Genomic DNA, 20,517 nt, shown 5'->3' with positions numbered 1-20,517 from the left:
TGGCACCCAGTAATGTTGACAGGTGCAGACACCAACAAGTGACATTATGTCAGTAGAAGCGGTTCCATCAGTGGCACCCAGTAATGTTGAACAGGTGCAGACACCAACAAGTAACATCTTTTCAGTCGAAGCAGTTCCATTAGTGGCACCCAGCAATGTTGAGCAAGTGCAGACACCAACAAGTGACATTATGTCAGTAGAAGCAGTTCCATCAGTGGCACCCAGTAATGTTGAACAGGTGCAGACAGCAACAAGTGACATCATTTCAGTAGAAGCAGTCCATCAGTGGCACCCAGTAATGTTGACAGGTGCAGAGACCAACAAGTGACATTATTTCAGTAGAAGCAGTCCATCAGTGGCACCCAGCATTGTTGAATAGGTGCAGACACCAACAAGCGACATCATCTCAATAGAAGCAGTCCATCAGTGGCACCCAACAATGTTGAACAGGTGCTACAGCAACAAGTGACACCATTTCAGTAGAATCAGTTCCATCAGTTACACCCAGCAATGTTGAACAGATGCTACAGCAACAAGTGACACCATTTCAGTAGAAGCAGTTCCATCAGTGGCACCCAGCAATGTTGAACAGGTGCAGACACCAACAAGTAACATTATTTCAATAGATGCAGTCCATCAGTGGCACCCAGTAATGTTGAACAGGTGCAGACACCAACAAGTGACATCATCTCAGTAGAAGCAGTCCATCAGTGGCACCCAGCAATGTTGAACAGATGCAGACAGCAACAAGTGACATTATGTCAGTAGAAGCAGCTCCATCAGTTGCACCCAGCAATGTTGAACAGGTGCTACAGCAACAAGTGACACCATTTCAGTAGAAACAGTCCATCAGTGGCACCCAGCAACGTTGAGCAGGTGCAGACAGCAACAAGTGACATCATCTCAGTAGAATCAGTTCCATCAGTTGCACCCAGCAATGTTGAGCAGGTGCAGACATCAGTCCATAATATTCACCATCACTAATCAGACAGTTCATGCATGAACAACAGTTTGAATGCACACAGAATTGCTTTTACAAAATTATTATCAATGCTCTTACACTAAACATACAAATCATAATAAACACACAAATGATATCAGATAATTGTCCTATTAACTATTACAATACACGAATAACAGTAAACCTATAATGTTTATGGGTGTCAGTGCAAGCCACAACAAACAAGTAAAATAATATTTAGGAGATAGGTTGGTGCCAATTATCTGGGATTATAAAAGGAAAACACACAAAACACACTCACTCAACTTTCATTCACATTTAGTGCTACTGTGTAGTTGGATAGTGTTAACTGTGTAAATGGAATTCTGTCCAAATTTGATGTTCAACATGTGTATCAAGTAGTACTGGCAGCAGTGTAAAACAGTCAATAATAGTTAGTCAACGTCATAGTCATCATGTCAAGACCAATGTTTGCCAAGCCAAATCAAAATGTACGGTTGCTGAACAACTGTCAGTGTGCCAAGATATGCAATTGCTTCCTCTCTCCAAAAAAAAGTGTATACTGCTTAGTGATTTTAACAAAGTGTGTGTGTAGACAATCTTCTTTCTACTTGAGTGTTCTAGTCTGTCAACTTCATCTTCCTTGTTCCATATAAACCAAAAAAAAAATGCTCCTCACTTACTTTACCTCTTATCCACCAAAACTCCAATAATCATCAGCATCACATAAACTTAATACTTCAATAATACCTCTTACATCGATACATATAAACCTTATCATCAATATCATTTACCTTACCTCTTGTCCACCAAAACTCCAATAATCATCAACTTCACACAATCTCAATACCTCAATAATACCTCTTCCATACGTCATTACATATAAACCTTATTACCAATATCATTTACCTTACCTCTTGTCCACCAAATCTCCAATAATCATCAACTTCACACAATCTCAATACCTCAATAATACCTCTTCAATACGTCGATACATATCACCTTATTACCAATATCATTTCACTTCCATAATAACTCTTTCCTCTAGTCAGTCTTCTCGAACAAGTACAGATAAAATCCTAGTGCAAACTTCAATTCATCATCCCATGCAATCCGAAGACACAGTGTCCACATACAACATCTGTGTAATCCATCTGACCCAAATCTTCTACTAATTATGAATTATAAAATACATTTTGGTTACCTTGTCCATCATTAAATGAAAGAAATGCATACATGACTTCTAACAGCCTTTAGTTTGAATAACTTACAGTAAGTAAGTACGAGTACGGAGAGTAAATGATCATAATATTTCACAGTGTGTACACCATTTCAAGAATCATGGCAGAAGCAAACATGTGGAGTATTTTTGTGTCAAGTGTCACTTGCTATTTCAATTTCTCACGAAGAATACAGTGTAATAACCGTCGATGGTCTAAACCTAGTGTTGGTATGTCATGTCGTTAACTTCCTTCCTATTAGCAAAAATTTATACAGCTTCCATAGAACCTCCAGCTCATGTGACTTCTATGAAGTTTCTTGTACTAATGTCGTTCGTCGAATTATAGCAGTTCATTTTCTTATCTTAAAAATATAAGGCACTGAGCGTAAGCAAAACATGCAATAGCGAGTAAATATACCAGTAGAGAACATAATGTCAACAAGTGGATGTAGCACAATTCCTACAACGAGGCTCTGCCAAGCGAACAATCTATAATTAATACCACAGTGTAACCTAAACTCCATGTTCGTACACAGTATATCAGCATTTCTATACACCAAATTAAAGAGTAGTTATGACAAAAAACAGAAATGTGTTAATATGCAATCCATACGAAAAGCAGCAAATAGGTACCTTACATAATAAACAGGTCATTAGCATCATATCAGCATAAGCAAATAAATGTTCATATGTAATCTTAATAAGTAAACATGAAGGCGCAAGCAGATAAATCACAAAGTGTAACCTACATACATAACCACATCAACACAATTAATCAAGTGACAATTATAATTTAAATAAATAAGCACAGCAGGCACATAATAGAAAAATATGACATCAGTGAAAAAGCAGTGCAGCCAAGAGATGCATAATATACACAAGTAACAACCCTGTTCATTAATCAATCATTGTCAATATCAGTTAACGTACGCAAGCACGTCGCTTCACAAGTAAATTCATAGAACATGAAATTTAGCACAAAGTATGATCACGTAATCGCGAGCAGCAAATTGCGTCTAAAGTACGTACCTAAGTGGAAATACGTTACCTGAAAAATAAACTCAATTAATAGTTACCTTTTTGGTTTATTAGTTTCTTCTTCGAAATTATATTCTTCCTGAAAATTTCTCGATAGCAAGTCCTCTTAACGTCGGACACACACAGAATTAACCTGAAGTTCTTAAATATTTTATACAACCGTATCCTGAAAAATACTGAACGTTAATAACATAATTTATCAAGTCACTATAGCTTTATACTGAATTTAATCGGAGAAATTAGACTGTGTATTTGTTTACGGCTGTCAGTGCATTCGCACTGAGCGCTCGATCAACTGTAGGCGCATGACGTAGGAAGTGATTGTTTGCGGTCAACGACTGCCTCGTGCGCCGCGCAGACTTCACTGTTGCTTTGAGTATCTGTCGCCGCCGGAACACGGCGCGGTATCCTTGTACTCTCCGTGTGTTTACGTGTACCTGTTAGTTTCTCAAAAGTATGTCATTTGACAAAAATTTTAACGTTCGATATATGATCTATTCCTTTAGAGCGCCGAGATTTAAGAGTTTCTATTTCGACAGTGTTATCATGAATAATTTTGCGAACTCTATATGGACCATTATAAAGCAGAAAAAATTTGCGACACAAGCCTTTTCCTTTGTGAGACAAACGGTGAGACTTAATTAACACCTTCTGGCCAACTGGAAAAGTTTTTAAACGACCAGGATGCTTAGCTGATTTCTCTCTTCTAGCAGCCGCAGATGCAATATTTTGCAGAGCCAGGTTCACAACTTCAGAATGCTGCAGTTTCCGTGTAGGCAGACAAGGAACGATTTCAGAAATGCGATTTGTCGGTGCTTTGTTTTTTAATATCAGTATAGGCGGTAAAGAGGTTGAATCATTAGGAAGTTCATTCATAATGTTTTGAAAAATATGAAGATACTGATCCCAAGTTCTGTGATTCTGATGACAATAAAGTCGACACAATTTATTGATTTCCTTCATCCATCTCTCTGAAGCGTTAGATTGAGGGTGAAAAAGTGAAATGAAAATTGGTTTAATCTTACGACGCCGTAAAGTACGAAGCCAAATTTTAGAGCGAAACTGTGATCCATTATCTGATATAACCTTATCAACATGACCCACTTCTTTAAGAAAATGTTTGATGAAAGCGTTAGATACTGAACGAGCTGTTGCTTTGCGTAAAGGTGGAAAACACACATATTTTGATGTCAGTTCCACTGCTACGAAAATGTACGCAAAACCATTAGTAGAACGAACCACTGGACCGAACAAATCGACTGCAGCCATGTCTTTTAATTTCGCTGGAATGATAGGAAACAACGGTGCTCTGTGAGAAATAGTTGGCGGCTTAGCCTTTTGACATAATTTGCATTTGGCAAGAACGGATCGAATACGTTTTTCCATATTCCCGAAGTAGCAATTTTCTCGTAATTTATGAAAGCATTTTCTGGGACCAAAGTGTGCATAACTGAAATGTGTGTACCAAATCAATTTATTGACCCACTCATCAGGAATACAAACTAACCAAACAGAGTTGTCGACCGATATTCGTTTAAAAAGAATATCATTGCGAACTAAATAATGCTGTCTAATCACTACACTTTCCTTTCTCCTCCACTTCTCCTTAATGTCCTTCCAGATTGGATCCTTATTTTGCTCCTTAGCGATGTCCTGGAGCGAAGACGAAATAAAATTTTCGAACGCAACACCTTGAATATACATCAAACAATTATTGTTTTCTTTGCACTCCTCTTCAGCACTTTGTTTCAAACCCATCGGTGCCCGTGATGAAGCATCAGCAATAATATTTGAAGAACCCTGTATGTAAACAATACTAAAGTTAAATTCCTGTAGATACAGCGCCCATCGTGACAATCTTCCATGAGTTAATTTTGCTGACATTAGAAATTCCAGAGCTCGATGATCGGTGTAAACCTTAGTATGTCTGCCATACAAAAAGATGCGAAATTTTGTGAAAGCCCATACAACAGCCAAAGCCTCAAGTTCCGTAATCGAATAATTCTTTTCTGATTTAGAGAGAACACGACTTCCAAATGCAATAGTTTTCTGTACTACAACGCCGTCTTCTTCTGTCTCTTGAAATAAGTGTGCACCTAGGCCTTTGTATGATGAGTCCGTCGCCAGACAAAAATCTTTAGATAAATCCGGATGTGAAAGAAGTGGAGCAGCAACTAAAGCATCACGAAGTTGTTCAAATTCTGATTGAGCTTCCTCATCCCAACACCAATTAGATTTCTTTCCAGATAGTTCACATAAACGAGGTGTGGCCAAATTATCCAATCTAACAAAGCGTCTAAGAAAATTACAGACACCAAGGAAACTACGAACATCACGTTTTGTGGTAAGAACAGCATAATTACGAACTGCGTCTAGTTTCTCTGGATCAGGAAGAATACCTTCTGTAGAAATAATGTGACCGAGAAATTTCACCTGAGAACGACCAAATTCAGATTTTTCCAAGTTCACTGTAATGCCAACTCTTGCAAAAATACGTAATAATGAATCCAAAATTTTGTTGTGCTCACTCCAAGAACGTTCAGCAATAAGAATATCGTCAACATATGAAGTAATATTGTCACGAAGATAAACGGGTAAAATTTCGTTTAAACTACGAATGAATGCTGCTGAAGCTACAGTAAGTCCAAACGGTAATTTCCGAAATCACTGTTGGGTAAAATAGTCATATCCGGTTATTTTTTACACGCTCTCTAGATAGATTGATAGTTGAAGAGTTGTTTCGATAGATGCAAAGAATAGTAAAAGAGTAGGTAGCAGTGCAGAAAACTAAAAGAGAAATAGCACTACTACAGCTCGGGGCCCTGTGAACGCTACGGCACATATTCACTTAGTGTAGTGAATCCCCTGAGGACTTTAATAGCCGCAAATAAATTTCAGTTTGTGACTTAGTGGCAAATTTGGCGGAGGTGCGTACAGAAATTGAGCTAACCATGAACATGGATGTATGTCGTTCTTAGAATTGCGGAAGATCTTAAATTTCCGAACAGTCAAAAAGTGTTTATAGTCAAAGTTTTCTCCTCGTGGCGACAAAGACCTACCGCGTCTGTCCCAGTCCCAATGTCGATTATTGTCAAGTTCGCGCGCCTGGCGCTCTCTTGTTGCATCTCGTAAATGAAACAAATTACTTTCTTCAAAACCCGCTGCTATCGGTGATTTCAAATTTCTTCTATTGTCTTTTCCTACGATTTCGCCTTCAATATGTTTGACTTGCTTTCGTAATGCCTCAAATTCCCTTTTAACGCGATCATTAAATTTTCCCTGATTTTCGACATGCTTATTTATGTTCTGGTACTCTTCGGTTTCTGAAAATGGCAATGGAGCTGTGTCATCTGAATCTCTGTCCCCATTTAAACTTAAACTAAGATTTGTCAATTTATCTGAAATCTCCTCCACTCTTTCCGATAAGTCACCAATTTGTTCTTTCTGTTTATTTACGTCTTCCGTAAGTGTCGCGACTCGGGTGTCAGTATTAACACATTTAGTAGTTAACTGTTCATACTGTTGTGTTAGGTTATTTATTCTGTCATTTGGTACGGATTCCTCTATTCTTTCAAGTATTTCTTCCTTATCGTGTGCACGTTGTAAATTTAATTCTGAAAATTTTTGTACTATCGTGCTATCTCTTTCTTCCTGTTCGCTATCCTGTTCCTTTTGTCTAATCTCTACTGCAATTAATCTATTATTGTGAGCATTCAAAATCGGTTGTACTTCTTCTCTAATTTCTTTCTTTAATTCTTCTTTCATATTTTTGAAACATGTCCCTATTCGTGAGTCTAACCTTGTTTCCATTGTTTCCATCTCTGTTTTAATTGTTCCTATTTGTGAGTCTAACCGTGTTGCCACTGTTTTTAATTCAGATCCTAACTGCGATCCCAGTGAGTCTAACCGTGTTTCCATTGTTCCCTATCTGTTTTTAATTCAGATCGTAACTGCTCCATTGTTCCCATTTGTGAGTCTAACCGTGTTGCCATTGTTCCAATTTGTGAGTCTAACCGAGATCCCAAATTTAATATTGCACTCATCAACTGCTCCACAATGACTGGTTCGAAATTCCTTTCGCCCCTAACATTTCCCGCAAAACCAGCTTTCCTCGTCATAGCTGTAAAGCTATCTGTGTTCGATACTATTCCAGAATCTTCTGTCTTTAATCTCGTATTCTGAAAATTTTTTGATTGTAAAAAATTTTGAACTGTTTCCGGACTATTTTCCCGACTTATTAAATTGTTTTCTACTTCATTATTCATTATGCCGTTGTCCTGTGTTGGCGAGTTCGCCATGTCAACAATTTCGTCATTCTGACTATCCATCATTTTTGCCTTTTTCATCGATCGCGTAATCATTTACAAAATATACAAAACTCGTCACTATATGAAAATTACACACAATGAGACTTTATCCTCAACAATATCATTCACAGGAAATGCTTCCCTCAAACACGATTAGCGAACAATTGAAATCTTCCTAACTGCACAAAATTGTCAAACCCATGTACAAGACAACAAAAATTAAATCCTGCAAAAATACCGTCAGAAGAATGACAAGACAACTACAAATGTTCAGTTACAAAATCTTCACATGAAATATAGACTACAATTACTAAACTACAAATTACTACAACAATACTACTGTCTACTATTTTTACAATCAGAAGAATTCCAAGGGACGATCCGAAGCAGCGGTCGCCACGTGCATGGGGGCTTAATTATTTATTTTTATGCAAATAATTTTTACTGTCTGTGCGGTTACGCTGTCTCGTAAACGGTTGGCCCTGACTAGTTTTATTACGCAATCTGACTGCATAAAACAACAACAAAGAATGAAAGAAAATTTCTGTTAACACAATTAATTAATTAAGTCCCCAGCAACTATAAAACGTATGAAACCAAACCACAAGTGTAGCTGTTCTGTGTGTGGAAGTGTGACTCAACGTACACATCTGGCACGGTTCTTCTTCAATAAGACAAGAAATTTCAAGTACCATTTATATTGAAGTAATTAAAAAAAATAGAAATACTATAACTGCGCAAGAAAACCAGAATTAAACTCTAACACAAGAACACAAGCCAGATGCTTTGTTGACTGAACCTGTAATGACACATTATTTAAGACATTGAAATAATAAAAGAAAAAGTGAATTTTTTACCTCATTTATATTGACGAAAAGCACTCTGATCGTTACAATATCTCCATTCGAACAACATCTGCTGTCTAGCCCATCAAAACTGCATAAAACATGGAACAAGCACTCTCCACTACATCTCAACAAGAACTCTCCACTACGACATCTCGACAAGAACTCTCCACTACATCTTCTCGACAAGAACTGCCCACCGCTACTTCTCAATAATCACTGCACACCGCTACTTCTCAATAAGCACTGCCAGTGGAGGTGGCGGAACAAAACTCTCTGGCGCGATCTTTGGCGCTGTGGCTCAGTGTAGCCACCTTTCAACATATCGGAAATCGTTAAGAAATTCGGTATTCCAAGATCCACAGTGGTTGGTTCAAATGGCTCTGAGCACTATGGGACTTAACTTCTAAGGTCATCAGTCCCCTAGAACTTAGAACTACTTAAACCTAACTAACCTAAGGACATCACACACATCCATGCTCGAGGCAGGATTCGAACCTGCGACCGTAGCGGTCACGCGGTTCCAGACTGTAGCGCCTTTAACCACTTGGCCACACCGGCCGGCATCCGCAGTGTCAAGAGTTTGCCAAGAATACCAAATTTCAGGCGTTACCTCTCACCATGGGCCACGCAGTGCCCGACGGCCTCACTTAACGACCAAGAGCAGCGGAGTTTGCGTACAGTTGTCAGTGCTAACAGAAAAGCAAGTCTGCGTGAAATAACGGCAGAAATTAATACGAAGAATGTAGCCGTTAGGACAGTGGGGCAAATTTAGTCGTTAATGGGCTAAAGAAGCAGACGACTGACGCGAGTGCCTTTGCTAACAACACGACGTCACCTGCGGTGCCTCTCCTGGGTTCGTGACCATATTGGTTGGACCCCAGACGACTAGGTTAAAAAATGGTTCAAATGGCTCTGAGCACTATGGGACTCAACATCTGAGGTCATCAGTCCCCTAGAACTTAGAACTACTTAAACCTAATTAACCTAAGGACATCACACACATTCATGCCCGAGGCAGGATTTGAACCTGCGACCGTAGCGGTCGCGCGGTTCCAGACTGAAGCGCCTAGAACCGCTCAGCCACTCTGGCAGGCTCCAGACGACTAGGAAACCGTGCCTAGTCAGATGAGTCCGTTTTCAGTTGACAAAAGCTAATGACAGGGTAAAGATTGTGGCATAGACCCCTCGAAGCCATGGACACAAGTTCTCAACAACGCACTGCACAAACTGGTGGTGGTTCCACAATAGTGTGGGCTGTATTTACATGGAATGAACTGGGTTCTCTGGTCCAACTGGACCGATTATTGACTCGGAATGGTTATGTTCGACTACTTCGAGATAATTTGGAGGAATTTATGAACCTCATGTTTCTAAACAACGACGCCAAGTCATCGGGCCATAACTGTCCACGATTGGTTTTAAGAACATTCTGGACACTCTGAGTGAATGATTTGGCCATCCAGATCGCCCGACATGGATCCCATCGAACTTTCCGGTGACATAGTCCAGAAGTCAGTTCATGCACAAAATCCTGTACTGGCAACACTTTCGCAATTATTGACGGCTGTAGACGCAGCATGGTTCAATATTTATTCAGTCCATGCTACGCCGAGATGCTGTACTACGCCGAGCAAAAGGAGATCTGATACGGTATTGGGAGGTTCCCATGACTTTCGTCACCTCAGTGTATGCTGCGTTCTCGAAGCTGAAGAGTAATTATCATACAAAAAACTGAGAAATAAATCTTTACAGTAATGGGCACATGTGCTGTGTGTTACAGGAGCTAGAGACTAAATGCTGAACGTAAGGGACAGAAAAAGAATCTATTTTAACAGACCCTACACCTGCTCTTTGTGACAACCAAACGTGAATGGTACACTGGTCAAAAACAAAAGAAGGAAATAGATTTTTCGTGTGTTTCTGGAGCTATGAAAAGAGCTGACTATTGCTTACGTTGGCCGGGAGCCAGAACACAAACTAGGCAGTAAAATCATGCACCAAGCTACAATAACTGAAGCAATGCTTTAAGCTGAGAGGCAAGCTGTGGGAGAAGAAAATATGAAAAGACTACACCTCAGACATCATCGACCGCCAATCGAAAGAATCTTTCTCTCTCCACGTAGATGGCAAAGTATTGGGGGGGGGGGGGGGAGGCAGGGGGGGGGGGAGAGTGGTGGTCTGGAATCAGAACCAGAGGAAAGGGTGCTCTCAACGTCAGTTCTTTTCAATTTTCTGACTGAATTCTGGGAGGAGGGGGCGAGACTTTTCTGACCACAGTGTCTCATAGGGACTTGGAGTCTGCTGCTGCTGCTTTTTTTTCTGTTGGGCACAGAGCCAGGATTTTATTCTGAGTAAGTGTAACAGTGATACAATACATGCATCAACAAAAGTGTTGCATCACCCTAATACGTCTTGCAAATGTGTTGCTATTGTGACTGCTCCTGTACCAATCGGAAGGTCGGCCCTGACATTGTTTTTAAACATGTAATTACCAAGAGCGCTGCCTATGGTTAGAGCGCCACGCTCGAATGGATTCCAGCATTTCAACTGAAAGTAAAGCAACAGTAGCGACGCATTAGAGACTTATGTACAAGAGTAGAGTGAGCATCCATCACTGTGATCAGTGATGGGGTCCGCTTAATAACGTTACGAGCAGAAGGCTTGTCAACCAGGGGAGATGCCCGACGTGTGCACCCGAGACACAGTGGTGTGGTGCGGACATGGGATCGGTTCCAGTTGACGGGCAGTGTTGGGGACTTACATCACACAGACTGTCCAAGTTCGACAGTTGCACAGGATGATCGATATCTACGACTTTTCTATCGAATGAACGGTGGGCTCAATGCTTCCCCAACTTAATTTGGCGTTCAAAGAGGCTACAGAACATCACCTTCGCATCAGACTGTTAGGAGACGATTACGCCAGTTGTTAGAAGACGATTACATGATGCCAGTCATGGCATGGCGAGGACCACGTCGTACGTCGTACACCACAACGCAATGGACTGCGTTCCAGATGGCCAAGATATCCTGAGAAGGGTGCCCTTCGATCGATGTCGATTTATGGACTGAGCTTGAATCGGTTTGTACCCTGATAATCTGAGGCACCGTGTTGAAAACAGGCTGGTAATATTGAACGCCTCGTATACTGTATTCCAGATATGCAAAAAGCTGATTGTGGAGTGATGTTCCTAGGTGGCATTTCGAGGGGCCATGGTACACCTCTCACGGTTGTTGACGGCAATGTCACTGCTCTACAGCACATGGACGAGGTTCTGGAACCGACCAATAGAACCATGTTGCCAACACTCTTGTGACAGTTTCATCTGTATGGATGATAACTCATTTGCTCATCATTCTGTTCTCGTGAAACACATTCCTTTGGCATGGTAGGATCACCAGAATGGAGTAGCCTGCACGTTTCCTTCATATTAATCCAATCGAGCATGTGTGACGCCGATTGAAACGAGCTGTTTTTCGACGTCAACAACGACCACATACACCGCGCGACTCACGCAAAATATCCATTGAAGAGTGGGACAATTTGAGCCAGGACTGTGTTGATGATCTCATTGACATCATGCCACGACGGATTCAAGCCTGCATTCGAGCCAGGGGACGTTCCACTCTGTACTGTCGTTGCTCACGAGTGCTGTGTAAAAACCATGGGAAACAGACGGTTTTGTCGAATGGAAGCGTAGGCTTCCCCGGTCGTAGTCCCTGTCAATAAAATTTTCGTACGTTACTGACCGCACTGTCAATATACGAGTATAAATACACTACTGGCCATTAAAATTGCTACACCAAGAAGAAATGCAGATAATAAACGGGTATTCATTGGACAAATGTATTGTACTAGAACTGACATGTGATTACATTTTCGCGCAATTTGGGTGCGTAGATCGTGAGAAATCGGTACCCAGAAGAACCACCTCTGGCCGTAATAACGGCTTCGATACGCCTGGGCATTGAGTCAAACAGAGCTTGGATGGCTTGTACAGGTACAGCTGCCCATGCAGCTTCAACACGATACCACAGTTCATCAGAGTAGTGACTGGCGTATTGTGACGAACCAGTTGTTCGGCCACCATTGACCAGACGTTTTCAATTGGTGAGAGATCTGGAGAATATGCTGGCCAGGGCAGCAGTCGAACATTTTCTGTATTCAGAAAGGCCCATAGAGGACCTGCAACTAGCGGTCGCGCATTACCCTGCTGAAATGTGGGGTTTCGCAGGGAGCGAATGAAAGGTGGAGACACGGGTCGTAACACAGCTGAAATGTAACGTCCACTGTTCAAAGTACCGTCAATGCGAACAAGAGGTGACCGAGACGTGTAACCAATGGCACGCCATACCGTCACACCGGGTGATACGCTAGTATGGCGATGACGAATACACGCTTCTAATGTTCGTTCACCGCGATGTCGCCAAACACGGATGAGACCATCATGATGAAGTAAACAGAACCTGGATTCATCCGAAAAAATGACGTTTTGCCATTCTTGCACTCAGGTTCGTCGTTGAGTACACCATCGCAGGCGCTCCTGTCTGTGATACAGCGTCAAGGGTAATCGCAGCCATGGTCTCCGAGCTGATAGTTCATGCTGCTACAAATATCGTCGAACTGTTGGTGCAGATGGTTGTTGTCCTGCAAACGTCCCCATCTCTTGACTCAGGGATCGAGACGTGGCTGCATGATCCGTTACAGCCATGCGGATAAGATGCCTGTCATCTCGACTGCTAGTGATACGAGGCTGTCGGGATCCAGCACAGCGTTCCGTATTACCTTCCTGAACCCACCGATTCCATATTCTGCTAACAGTCATTGGATCTCGACCAACGCTAGTAGCAATGTCGCGATACGATAAACCGCAATCGTGATAGGCTACAATCCGACCCTTATCAAAGCCGGAATCGTGATGGTACGCATTTCTCCTCTTTACACGAGGCATCACAACAACGTTTCACCGGGCAACGCCGCTCAAGTGCTGTTTGTGTATGAGAAATCGGTTGGAGAAGTTCCTTATGTCAGCACGTTGTAGGTGTCGCCACCGGCGCCAACCTTGTGTGAATGCTCTGAAAAGCTAATCATTTGCATATCACAGCATCTTCTTCCTGTCGGTTAAATTTCACGTCTGTAGCACATCATCTTCGAGGTGTAGCAGTTTTAATGGCCAGTAGTGTATGTCCGATGGCAATCAGCTCACCACAGTCCTGACGTACGTCTCTTCCAATAGTGGCCGAAACGTCGGACAATTTTATATCTTGACAATGCAGTCAACAGCCCAGAATAATTTTTTTGACGCACAGTTTTTTCGTTACACAAATGTTTGTTGATTTAATTTGGTGACCTGAACACAATGCAAATGAATAAACACATAGGGTTTGCAGCTAATTTTTGTGCCATGAATTTCGAAATAAATGGTTGATGCAAAACTTTTTCTGATGAGTGTATAATTGATTCACTTTTAGTCTTGTCATTTTGTTGTGAATTCAGATCAGTGTAGGCTGAGTGTACTTCTGTTCGAGTACACTCCCAGTTTTGGAACTGATAATTTTCCCATTCATCTTCCTCTCCTTATCTCTCGGGTTCCTATCAGACCTTTGGAAATCTTCCTCAACCCTTTGGCGAAGCTCCAGCCTGGGCCGTGAGGCCATTTGCCTGGAACGTGAGGCCACTTACCATGTTGCTTGATGCATACTGTTCAGAACTGAAATTTTGCGTTTGATCCCGTCTCCACTAGCTGTGACTGTTTTCTTACAGCCATTTCCCTGGTGGCCCTGGACACGCGCCTCGGCTGCCTGGAGGGTAACCTGCCCCCAGACTCGGAACCGCAGCGGATGATCGAGGCGGCACACACCGTGTTCGACTGCATGCTCAAGCTGGACGTGAAGCCCTCGCCCTGGCGGTATATCAGCACGCCCAACTGGAGGCGTATGGTCAAGGCGCAGGACTACTTCTACCAGTAAGTGGAGCTCACTAGCTCGCCCCGTCTCGTGTGATCCGCTGCACTGAGAACGGAAGGCTTCCATCTGCTGCTAGAACTCTGAGCAGAAAGTATATGTTTGGAGGAAAACACGTACAGGGCTCTCTAACGACACATTTTGAGTCAATCACTTACCGCACCAGTTACTAAAAGGTTCTTTATTTTACTTCACAAGCGGTCACAAATATGTACACTAACGGTTATAAACGATGTGACAACATCAATTAAATTAACTGCTAACACTGAAGATACTCCACCCCCTTCCCCCAAAGCAATTATTACAATTATCAGGTTACTAGATGTAATACTATACCAACACTACTCACCTTTTCAAAAAAAAAAATCTGCCTTCGAAAGGGTAGATTATCTATGGGCCTCCTTTGGCACCTACACGAGCGGTTATCTTCGTCAATCATTTGGGAAATAAATTCTTCAAATGTTCTTCTTCTTTCTTCTTCCCTAGCATTTGTTCTGCCTCAGGGATGTAGACCGCTTTTTCACGATTTGGCAAATTTTATTACATTATGTAACTTTGCATCCAGGCACACGTCCCGACGTCTTAACCGTCAAGGTGATCTCAGGGAGGAAAGTTCAGTGCGCTATATCTCTGTGAATCGTGTTAGTGTTTTCCTGTATATTATCGTATTGTAACTGCTGTGTACCATATTCTCTGAGGCGAAATTTCGAGATCAGCCAAACATCTGTTTAAACGTGTGTGGGAAACCGCCTAAAAACCACTCTCAGGATGGACTGTGTACTAGCCTGTAGTTGTTAATCCGCCGCGTGGATTCGATCCCACGTGAACCAACCTCTCGGTTTCGCAATGTAGCGCGCTTGCACGTTACTATATACGAGCAAGTGAAAAAGAAATTTTTTTAAATACCAGCCTGAAGTTACTGTCTATATAGTGTACTACAAACGATATGTTGATGGCATTCTTTGCTTTGCTCCAATAAGATCAATATAACTGGGTTGGGTTTCATAGAACATTCTGTGGCTCGCAACAAAATATCGACCAATTTGCAAGCGCCTTTAGTAGTATACAACAAAATATTACTTTTACAGTTGAGCACCATCGTGATAAAAGCATTAATTTTTTAGGTCATTCTATTACTATGAATCAGCCTAGTCATGCTTTTGGAATTTATCATAAACCTACATCTTCCGACGTTGTTGTTGTTGTGGTCTTCAATCCTGAGACTGGTTTGATGCAGCTCTCCATGCTACTCTATCCTGTGCAAGCTGCTTCATCTCCCAGTAAGTACTGCAGCCTTCATCCTTCTGAATCTGCTTAGTGTATTCATCTCTTCGTCTCCCTCTACGATTTTTACCCTCCACACTGCCCTCCAATACTAAATTGGTGATCCCTTAATGCCTCAGAACATGTCCTACCAACCGATCCCTTCTTCTGGTCAAGTTGTACCACAAACTCCTCTTCTCCCCAATCCTATTCAATACCTCCTCATTAGTTATGTGATCTACCCATCTAATCTTCAGCATTCTTCTGTAGCACCACATTTCGAAAGCTTCTATTCTCTTCTTGTCCAAACTATTTATCGTCCATGTTTCACTTCCATACATGGCTACACTCCATACAAATACTTTCAGAAACGACTTCCTGACACTTAAATCTATACTCGATTTTAACAAATTTCTCTTCTTCAGAAACGCTTTCCTTGCCATTGCCAGTCTACATTTTATATCCTCTCTACTTCGACCATCATCAGTTATTTTGCTCCCCAAATAGCAAAACTCATTTTCTACTTTAAGCGTCTCATTCCCTAATCATTCCTCATTCATCGTGTCGTCATTCTCAAAACAAAAAGGCGTTCCTTCTAGCTACAATAAGTAAATTCCTTAAACTGCGACTGTTTGCTGCTGTAGTAAAAAAGGAACTTAACTGATGGCGAAATACGCCCCAGAATAACGGCTGTCAGAGCTTGGTAATTGACAAAATTTATAATTTCATTTAGCCTGAAAGAAATCAATCTTAACAAAATGCGAAAGCAAGTAAAAATACAAGTTGTATCATTTCACTTCTACGGCCAGGCCTGATATAAACTCAGATGAAAAAAAAAAAAAAAAAAAAAAAAGAAGAAAACGTGATCTACACGTAGATTATAAATCAGAATCTTTTAACACACAACATTAACACAACGCAAGACTTATATCGGAACGATGGTATGCCCATATTACTAATCTCACTGTAAAGCGCAACGGACAAACAGGGGGTAATTTTAAAACGCGATACAAAGAACACACAGAAATGAAAAGGAAAAACATAGGGTGTAAATCCGTCTTCGCTGGTCACCTCATATAAGACAGCCGCACGGTGCACAGTACCGAAAACAACTTTGTAATTCTTCATACAATTTAGAAGGGGTACTTCACGGACGTATATGAAGAATAGGTATTTATCTTCCCCTGCAACAATCCAAGGAAACGTCGTTCAGCGAAAAGTGCACACTAAGATACATGATTTTTCTGAACTGACAAAAAAACGTAGAGTTCCGCGTACTAGGGATGGGCATGTCAGCACACCGCCCTCTCGGTCGTTATCTGTTTCTTGACGTTTCAGCCGCTACTAAACGGTCGAGAAGCTCCTCAGTTGACCTCATGACGCTGTGTGCATTCCATATCAGTTCTCCCAGCAAAGAAAAATCCCTGGCAGTTCCGTGAACCGAACTAGTGTCCTCCTGACGGCACTCAGCTGCAGCTGTGGACTCTGGAGATTACACATACCTCATCGTTATTGACAGCTTCCGTTGAAAGCACTCCGCAATTTCGTTTTGCGTTCAGATGTTAGTAAACACGTCTTTATCACGTAAGGAGCACACTTTGCGCCCAAGATAACGCCAGAGACCTCTGTAGTTCCTAGCGTTCTAACTTTAACTTTCGCCCGCTCACGCTTAAAGACGTAACTTTATGTACCGTCCACTCCGACTATTTTAGAATCTCATTAGATATAGAAAACTACCTTTAGCTTTTCATTGGTAAAGCATGCAATCTAAAACTTATAATACGTCAAAATATAATTCCTTTTAATGTTAAAGCATGTCAATATTTTAAATTTATCAAAATTTATGGTTTTTGTAATCGTGAGAGTCCCATTATTCCTGCAATGTTGTTGGTTAAATCACTTTTAAATCGACTCGATTTTACTTTCTTAATCATTTGACTGTGACTCGCCAATGTAAGCTAAATTTTTCTTTTATTTTTTTCTGAACTAATACTGTACATGGGTAAAATTAAAAAAGTTTTTAATGTCCTAACTCTTACTTTCCCCTTATATATATTATTTAAATGTTCATTAAATCATTATGTACAACTTTTGGTGGCATTTACAATATCAGTTTCAGATTCCACTAGACAACTGCTTCAGTATAAAAGCCGGCCGGCCGGTGTGGCCGAGCAGTTCTAGGCGCTTCAGTCCGGAACCGCGCGACCGCTACGGTCGCAGGTTCGAATCCTGCCTCGGGCATGGATGTGCGTGATGTCCTCAGGTTACTTAGGTTTAAGTAGTTCTAAGTTCTAGGAGACTGATGACCTCAGATGTTAAGTCCCATAGTGCTCAGACCCATATAAAAGCCGAAACCGCTGTTGGAATAAAATAAAGAACAGTAGCACTCTCCAAGCAAGAGAAAACTGATATTCTTGAGCTCTGTTTGGTTCTTTGGGATGTTCACAAATGTTAATAGAACGAAAAAAGAGTACTGGCAGCGCCGCAAGAAGCCAGTTGGATCAATAGGGTAAACATTGGTAAAGCCGTTCTCAAACTGAATGTTGGTTTGAACGCCACAGTACTTTATTAGGCATGTATTTAGGAGGAGCTGAAGTAGCCTATAATTTTTTATATCAGATGATAGAGCACCTCATTAAGGATCGGTGAGTGCTGCTGTTTGCACCGTTAGAGTAATCTCCACAGATTCTGGTTTATTTTGATTATTTTCACTCTACAGCTTCCTATAAGATGACTGTTTTTCTTTCAGTACAATATTGTGAATTTTCAGAGAATTTTCTTAGCTAAGAAAAGAGTGCTCTGAATCATCTATGGTATAAGTTTGGGGGCTTCTTATGTTCCACTGTTCAAAGTTCTCGCATTTTCAACGCCGTTCTTATTCTCCCTCATTGGGTTTGTGGTTATTAGTATGGGCTCACCGTAAAAGCATGAGAGCATCGGCTCGCTGAAAATTCGACAGAAATGCTATTTACGTGTAGATATTACTTCCATAGCCACTGAACAGTAATGTGTGTCCTGTTTTTCAGGCTCTGCTTTCCGTAGGCACTCCTGCAGAGCAAATTTTTGAGGAACGAACCATAAAATGTCAGATTCAAATGGAACTATTACTTGTGCTACTGATTTTGTTCTGTGTAGTTACACGCTGTCGAAGGAAGTATTCAAAAGAAAGCCAAATAGTGTAACGAATCTTACGGACGCTTGTCGGAAAGATATTCGACAATAATTAGCACCGAGCGAGGTGGCGGAGTGGTTAGACACTGGACTCGCATTCGGGAGGACGACGGTTCAATCCCGCGTCCGGCCGTCCTGATTTAGGTTTTCCGTGATTTCCCTAAATCGCTCCAGGCAAATGCCGGGATGGTTCCTTTCAAAGGACACGGCCGACTTCCTTCCCCGTCCTTCCCTAATCCGATGAGACCGATGACCTCACTGTCTGGCCTCCTTCCCAAAAAAACCAACCAATAATTAGCAACTAGATAATATCCTCCAAGATTGAATCATTCATGGAAACTGAAGTTTTATCCGAATCCCGTAGCGTGATTCTTACCATAATACATGTCGACAAAGTATACAATAAAAAAAAGTGACATCTCAATTCACTTTGTTTAACGAACTTCCACCAACCGATCCTCAAATAATACTAATGATGTAACGATCTACATAGACAAGGGGAGGTACACTTTTCTCTCGACGGGACTTCCACATCTGTTATTCACCATCAATCATAACATTACATGTTTCTAAAAAGGACATCACAACCCGTTTTCTGGGCATGTATCCCACTTTCAGGTGCGTTTTAAAGCTTGAGTCCACAAAGGATGCATAACTGAGGTTAAAATATGTTAAAATAGTGCATCCCTGGTACATGGCTTGAGCAGGATCTATCTAAATCCGGATCCCGCTCCAGCTACTGTCGGGTCTGGGTGCTGACGAGTCCTCTCCTGTTGGCTCGGTCCTCCCACCACTTTTCTTCCTCCACTTGCTGCCAGGACACACCTCTCCTTTCCACAGATATTCTCACTCCCGTTTCCCACCGTGTTCTGGGCCCGCTCTAGGTCTTTTTCCATTCATCTTTAGTTCTTCCATAATTTTGGATGTTCTCTGCCCAAGCATCCTCTTAACATGCCAGTACCATCTTCATCTCTTTTTTCAATTTCTTCTCTCACACTTTCTTGTTTAAGGTTCTTTCTAATATCTACATTCCTTACTCTGTCCATTCTTGTTTCTCCCTTAACTGCTCTGAGAAATTTTATGTCCTCTGCTTGCAGTCTCCTCCAGCCCCTTTGTGTCATTGTCCATGTTTCTCCTCCATAGGTGACAATAGGGAAGTAATACATCTTATACATAAGAAGTTTTGCTTTTTCTGAAACTTCCTTATTCCAAATCAGGTGTTTTATTGTTTGGTAGAAATTGCCTCCCTTCTGTAACCTCCTATTACTTTCATTGGTTATTCTTCCATCACTAGATATTTCACTCTCTAAATAAGTGAAACTGTCTACCACTTTGAGGGGTTCTCCATTCAAAGTAATATATCCGTTGATCCCTTTTTCTCTTCCAGATACCATTACTTCACTCTTATCTTTAATTATTTTAATCCATACCTTTTAATTATTTTCTTCCACGCATCAAGTTGTTACTGTACATGTACTTCTTTAGCGCCCTATATTACAATATCATCTTCAAAAATCATCTTTTAGTCTTTTTCTTTTACTATATCTTTAACTGCCCCATTCATTCCCTCCATCACAACATTAAAAAGTGCAGGGGTAGAATACATCCTTGTTTATGTCCTTGTCTTATTTCTTAGTATTCAGAGTTCCCCAATGGTGTTCTAATTCTACCACTCTATCCTCTGTGCATTGTCTTTATTACATTAATGTATCCATCTTCTGTATCTATCTTCTTCATTTCTTCC

The 20,517-nt window shown here is 41.2% G+C and overlaps 1 protein-coding gene across 3 annotated transcripts in view; it reads left to right on the top strand.

Annotated features, from left to right (window-relative positions):
* LOC126187822 (probable cytochrome P450 301a1, mitochondrial) overlaps window positions 1–20,517 on the top strand; it is a 357,451-nt gene that overhangs the window by 266,416 nt on the left and 70,518 nt on the right. For all 3 annotated transcript variants that reach the window (XM_049929117.1, XM_049929118.1, XM_049929116.1), the window contains exon 7: window positions 14,140–14,341. In XM_049929117.1, the coding sequence (XP_049785074.1) occupies window positions 14,140–14,341 (202 nt within the window). The remainder of the gene's footprint in view (window positions 1–14,139; window positions 14,342–20,517) is intronic.

This window comes from Schistocerca cancellata, chromosome 5, assembly GCF_023864275.1.
Source record: "Schistocerca cancellata isolate TAMUIC-IGC-003103 chromosome 5, iqSchCanc2.1, whole genome shotgun sequence".
Classification (NCBI taxonomy): domain Eukaryota; kingdom Metazoa; phylum Arthropoda; class Insecta; order Orthoptera; family Acrididae; genus Schistocerca; species Schistocerca cancellata.
The sequence above is the reverse complement of the archived record's forward strand: the minus strand, read 5'-3'. Positions and strand labels throughout refer to the sequence as shown.